General features: G+C 59.8%; 1 protein-coding gene across 2 annotated transcripts; it reads left to right on the plus strand.

Annotated features, from left to right (window-relative positions):
• The first annotated feature begins 777 nt into the window (after nt 1-777).
• Nucleotides 778-4,558, plus strand: LOC139043301 (ral guanine nucleotide dissociation stimulator-like). Of its 2 annotated transcripts, none has more exons than XM_070503538.1 (7): nt 778-1,142; nt 1,921-1,989; nt 2,433-2,507; nt 3,094-3,126; nt 3,504-3,625; nt 3,831-3,922; nt 4,257-4,557. In XM_070503538.1, the coding sequence occupies exons 1-7, from the start codon at nt 999-1,001 to the stop codon at nt 4,316-4,318; spliced, it is 597 nt and encodes a 198-aa protein (XP_070359639.1). In that variant the 5' UTR covers nt 778-998; the 3' UTR covers nt 4,319-4,557. The 2 variants fall into 2 exon arrangements, with proteins under 2 accessions (XP_070359639.1, XP_070359640.1); XM_070503539.1 differs by lacking the exon at nt 778-1,142 and adding an exon at nt 1,515-1,681 and having other exon boundaries at nt 4,257-4,558.
• Nucleotides 4,559-6,152: the final 1,594 nt, after the last annotated feature.

Below are 6,152 nucleotides of genomic sequence, written 5' to 3' on the forward strand. Positions count from 1 at the left end.
CAATTGCATCCTCGTCACCTGCCTTGGGGACCCCAGCATGACAGCGCGGGACAGGGCCAGGGTGGTTGAGCTGTGGATCAGGGTGGCTGAGGTAAGCCTTGGCACGCTCTGTCTGGATGCGTGGGAATTGCCTCTTGTTTCTCAGCTCTCAGGATTGAAGTCTGGGGTCTTAGTCCCTGGACTGTCCCTTGACCCTCATGCCAGGGCCACGTTGACCTTGACTTGAGGTCCCAGTGGGGACAAGCTCACTTCCTCCCTTGTGCTGAGCTACAAATCCTTGCGCCTGGCAGTGTTACTCGTCGGGTGGCAGGTGTGCCCTCCCTGGCTTCCCTGGACATGTGTCTCCTCCAGGACAGGGGAAGTCCATGAGGGGACAGAAACCAGAGGCAGCAGAGCTTCAGCTCCCCCTCACAGCTCCATCTCTTCGCTTCCCCAGGAGTGCCGATGCCTCGGGAACTTCTGTTCCCTCCACACAATCCTTTCTGCCCTGCAGAGCCCTGCCATTGCCCGTCTCCAAGACACCTGGGGACAAGTTTCCAGGTGGGTAGTGGGTGGTCTGCTCTCCAGCCAAGCACCATGAGGGTGAGGTGGCCCAGGCAGCCTGATTTGGGCCGGCATGTCCCCCAAAGTCAGCTGAGACCACCTGGGAGACAGCGAATGCCGGGCACAGGGACTGACCTGGGTGCTGGGTCTCTGAGTCTCTCAGCGCCCTTCGGCCAGCAGTTCCGTCCCAGGGATTCATTTCCTTCCAGACCAGATCCTGGCTTGAGCCCAGGTGGAGATTCTCAGGTGTTTCCTTTGCAGCAACAGAAGCCTCTATGCAGCTGAAACCAACACTGTTCCAAAGAGATCTGTTTGGGACATCTGGGAATGGAGGCCCCAAGGGACAAGAGGAGAGGCCCCTCCGCAGTCCCATGGGGACCTTAGAGCTCAGAGCACCCCAGCGAAATCCCTCATCCAGGTCCCAGGCAGTTTGGATCTGCTGGGTTCTCAAATAAATGGGACTTGCCTTCAAGCATCCCACAGTTTTTCTTGCTTGCTTTCTTTCTTTCTTTCTTTCCCCACCCCGCAGGGAGAGTTCTCGAACCTGGAAGAAGTGGGTCAGGAGAGAGAAACGCGTGAGCAGGGAGCTGCTGGTGCAGGTAACCTGGAGGCTGGAGATCTGGAAGGAGGCCAGAAGGAGAGGGGAGGGGGGCATCCCGAGGGGATCCTAGGAGGTGAGGCTATGGCAAGGCTCGGCCCAGGCTGGGGGTCAGAGAGCCCCGTGAGGGTGAGGCAGGCCGGGGCCACTCGGCCAGGTCCCCCAAGACACCCTGCCCTCCCCCTCCCTGTCTGTTCAGCTGGGGTCTGGACACACCCCTGGAGTCCAGAGGTCGGGGCCTTGGTCAGATTTGGAGCCAGGGCTGGGGTGAAGGCAGCGGGGACAGGGCCTGTAGCTGGCACGGGGAGCGGCCTCTCCCAGTGGGTCCTTGAGCCAGTCACTGCCCCTCTGGGGGCCTCCGTCTCCTCCTCTGGGAAGTGGAGGGAAATGATCAGCGGTGCAGGCCTCCCAGCGGGGTGCTACCATCCAAGGGAGGACAGGAACGGGAGGAGATTTGTGCCGGCTCCTCCTCGAGAGGTGAGGGGAGAGCAGTGATGACACGCAGATGACTCTGAGTCCTCAGGAGACTCCTGGAAGCAGGTGACGTTCTCCTCACACTTTTCAGCTGAGGAAAGAGGGCCAGGGAGGCCTGGGCAGGCCCAAGGTCACACAGGACTGAGTCCTGGAGCCAGGACTGGTCTAGAATCAGAGCACCCTGGAGGTGGGAGCAGCAGAGGCAGCAGGGGACTGGAGCCGATGGCCAGGGTCTGAGATCAGGGGCCTTGGGGGACATGCGGAGGGGAGTATGGGCGCACTGACCCTGTCCTCGGCCCCGACAGGAGGCGACCTCCGTGTTAAAGACTGCAGAGAGGGCCCGCCAGGGAGCCCAGGAGAGGCAGCGGCAGCAGGTGAGGGTGACTGTGGGGGAGGGGCCCAGGAGTCAGAGGAGAGGGGGCTCCCCCTCCCAGCTGGAGACCTCCCTCAGGAGAGGGGCCTTCCTCCTCAGGCGAATCTGCTGTGGCTGCCAAGCATGACGGGCCTGCAGTGGCAGTGAGCAGGAGGAGGCCTGGAAGGGCTGGCAGCAGGGCAGATTTGGGGTGGGGAAGGGCAGGGGCCACTGCCCCTGGGAGGGGCCAACAGCCAGCCCTGGGACTTGACTGATGGAGTTTGGTGTTCCTGGACGGAAGCGGGGGAGGGAATTGTGTGTGTTGGGGTGTCCCGACGATCCTAGGCTGCTCTGTGTGGGAGCGTGGGGTGGGCAGCAGGCTGGGCTGAGGGGTTTCAGGGGAAGGTTCATGGAGGCACCTGAGAGCGGGAGCTCATCACCATGCCCATCCCGATGGCGGCACAGGGTGTCGTCCCCTCCCTGGTGACGTTCTTCCGTTCCCTGGAGCTGCTGGACGCTACGATGGAGGATTATGTGGAGGTGAGTGAGCCTGGAGGTGGGTCCGGGGGCTCAGGCTCCTGAGGGTGGGGAGGAGAGAGTCCTGTCCTGAGCCCTGAGCTCTCTGCATTTGGCAAAGGTCCTCTCAGCAGGGCCTCCAGCCTCGTGTGGGAGTTAGGGTGTCAGGCCCATCTCCCCAGTGGGTGATGCAGGCTCTGCATAAGCCACCGTCCAGGTTCCCTGGGCTGCTGAGGCTCAGAGCTGCCTGACTGTGTGGCCGCAGGAGGTGGTGTCTGAGCTGGACTCAGCCTCTCCCTCTGGCCCTGCCAGTGAGGGAAGAGAAGTCGGGCCCCTCCCAGTCAGGAAGCACATCAGAGGCTGAGCTGTCCCTTCCTGCCTGAGGCCTCAGTCTCCCCACGTGTCATCAGAGAGGGTTGGGTCACAAGGTCTGTTGCCTCAGTTGCTCTGCGCCCTCTGCTCTGGAGCCCAGAGACTGGCCCAGGTCCAAGTCCGGGCTCTGGATGGGCCTGCCCACTGGCAGTAGTGCAACATTGCAAGAGGTGTGGACGGGGGCTAGTGCTGGCCCAAGGGGGCTGTTTCTGATGGACTGCGGCTGTCTGCTTTCCAGGGCAATGTGCTCAACTGTCGGAAATGGAATGAGGTAAGCGGCTGCGGCCTCCCGGTGGGGAGGGTGGGGGTTGGAAATCAGAGACCCCCCCGCAGTGGGCAGGACCCCCTCTGGCCCAATCCCCATTTGGATTGGGACATTTATTTGCACAGTTCGATATACAGAGCTAGGGATCCTATGGCATTGGCGGGTGGGGGAAGGGCTGGCATCAAAGACTCCTTCCTGGAGGAGGAGCTATTTTGGGCCAAGTGTGAGAGCAGGCAAGCCCTGACTGGAATCGCAGGGAGGGAGGGTTCCCAAGTGGGCAAAGGCCCCAGACTGGCCCCTTGCCCCCTTCCTCACCCCCTCCACGAGCCCTGCAGGGTCCCCCACTCAGGCCCTGTGGGCATCCTGTGCTTGCTCTGTCCTAGCAATTCAAACTGATGGACGAGATCGAGCTGCTCCAGGAGGCTGCAAATCTGTACACCGTGCAGCCCGACGAGCACTTTGGGGCCTGGTTCCAGGCCGTGGAGCCCCTGAGCAAGGAGGAGAGGTGAGTCGGGTCAGGAGTTGGGGGAGGGCAGGGCAGCCTCTCTCTGCTGACCAGCTCCAGAGCCCATGGCCGTTGCTCCATGGTCAGCCCCTGATCCGATTGCATGGCGACCCCTGGGGCCCTTCGACCCCAGCTGCTGGCAGGCTCCAGGATGCACATGTGATGTGTGGCTCCTGAGAGCTCCCAGCTCCGCTCTGTCCTGTAGCTACAGCCTGTCCTGCCAGCTGGAGCCCCGATACCACTGGGTCAGAAAGATTCGACTCTTCTTCAAAGGCAAGAAGAACCGCTCAGGCCAGAGTGAGTGTCCAGACCGGCAGTGGCTGAAACCATGGGCTCAGGAAACATTCAGGCTGAGCGTGGGCCTGGGGAGGCAGACAGCTGGCCCTGGGTTCCAGCTCCACTGCTGAGCAGTCCCGTCCTGGGCGATTGCACTCACGTTTCTGGGACTGGTTTCCTCCTCTGTGAAGTGGGTGATGCTAAATATCAGCCCCTGTGTCAGGGACAGATGGGGTGCTCTTGGCTGACTGAGCACTGAGCACAGGGCTGGAGCACAGAGCGCAGTGGGGGCCGGGATGGGGTGTGCACTGTGGTTCCAGGGCAGGCCGCTCAGGAAATGCCTCTCTTTCTCCAGACACCAGACCCCCAACCAAGGGCCCAGTGGTGGTGGTCGATGACCCTCCTGAGACCAGCTGAGCTACAGCGGGGACACAGCATTGACACTCAGGGTGCACAGGGCCACCTCCCCTGATTCTGATGAGGAGAACTTTGTGATCCGTTTCTTGGGGTCCCCTGTTGGCCACGAGAGAAGGCACCAACCCCTCTTCCCCCTCCCCCCTTTTGCCCAGCACCTATTTCCCTATTTGGCGGGGCCATATTTTGTTGTCAATGGTAAATGCTCCGTTTGAGTATTATATTAAATTGTTGCTTCTTTCTAATCCTGGGAGTGGAGGTGTGAGTCTTTCGCTCGCAGCACTCATGGAAACCAGATCCAGAAACTCACATTCCTCCTCGAATTTAGAAATCTCCCAGAGTGAGCGGCTCAGTTTATGTGGAGAAGGGAGAAGTGCCAGTCCCCTCCCTGGCTACTGAAGGACTTGCCCAAGTGCCCCTCCCGCCGAGGACAGGATCATTGCAGTGTGGTTCACCCTGTCCAGGAGCAGAGATGGCCCCTCCGACCTCTTGGGACTAAGCGGTTGGAGGCGTTTTCTCAGCCAGAGCCACAACCACTAAGCTGGGTGTGTCTGTCAAAGTAGCACGTGCCTGTCCCTAGCACACGTCCTGCCCAGGACAGTGGCTGCCTTTTGACACTCTGCCGGAAGAGGGAACATTTTCCCGGTTTCTCTTGCACACAGATTAGGACCTTGTTTTCTGATTCAGTCTCCGCAATGGCTTCAGCTCTAAGTGGGGAAAATACCGTCAAAAGCTCAAAACGTGCACATAGAGAGGATGAGGCCAGAGGAAGGTCCTGTGGACATGGACCATGGGCAGGCAGGACTCTTCCTTCTCGGGCCCACTAGGGGCTCCCTGTTCACCTCTGACCTAGACTGGATCCCCCTGGGCTTCTGGTCCCTGACTCCGAATACCATTTCCTGCTTGTTGCCTATCCAAGGGGAAAGCTGTGGGATGCAGCTTTTAGGGCCTCAGCCAGGTCTCCCTCCATAAACCTAGTGCTGCCTGTGAGCTAGGATTTTCAGCATCTCTGCACTTTTGCATACAATTTTATCTTGGGGCAGAAATTCCCTAGATGCCCCCAGCCTTTCTATTCATCATCCTGACCAGGAATGACCCTACAGTCTCCCTGCTGCCGAGGGTGACTTCTGCGCCTGTGTGCTTCCCAGGCCCGTGGTGTCAGACAGTCCCAAATTTACACAATCTGGAGTATTTTTAGTGATTTTCCTAAAGTCGTTGCTGTGCCTGAGCCCAGCAAGTGTGCAGACCCTCGGCTGGCTGTGTTCTTTTCCACAGTCTTGTGCTGTGGTTCTGTCATGGGGATGTGTGCCTTTCCTGTTGGGAGCTTTGAAAGAGGAGGCCTAAGAAGGGTGTGAGTTGGGGGTCCTGCGGGGAATGTCAGTAACCTGATGATCTGTGGATGTGCGTGGACACAGCCTTACCAAGGGAAATGCTGAAATGCTTCCCATCTGGGTGCTAAACAGACACTGCTCTGAGCTCAACAGGAGCACCGGGTCCAGAAGCAGGAGCGAAAGCGTGACCACCCACCCTTTGCAATGTCGTCCCTTGGAAAGAGCCTGAAAGACAAGGGCAGGGTGAAGCGCTTGGCACTTCTGAGTTATCCCCTCCTTCCTGGTGGCTGCAAGTGTCACTCAGACACAGGCAGGCTGGGCTCTGCCAGGGAGGCTGTCTCAGCACAGCGGGAAGCTGAGGATCAATCCTGGTCCCCGGCAGCCCAGGTCTTTGCTGATGCGGCACAGCCACCCAGCAAAGAGACTTGCCAGAGGAAGGTGGGGAAGGCTGTCCAGTCCCTCGGAGGAGAAAGAGTTGTGGCAGGTCCCAGGGCTAGCCCAGGGCT

The sequence above is a fragment of the Equus asinus genome, unplaced genomic scaffold (genome assembly GCF_041296235.1).
Source record: "Equus asinus isolate D_3611 breed Donkey unplaced genomic scaffold, EquAss-T2T_v2 contig_197, whole genome shotgun sequence".
NCBI lineage: Eukaryota > Metazoa > Chordata > Mammalia > Perissodactyla > Equidae > Equus > Equus asinus.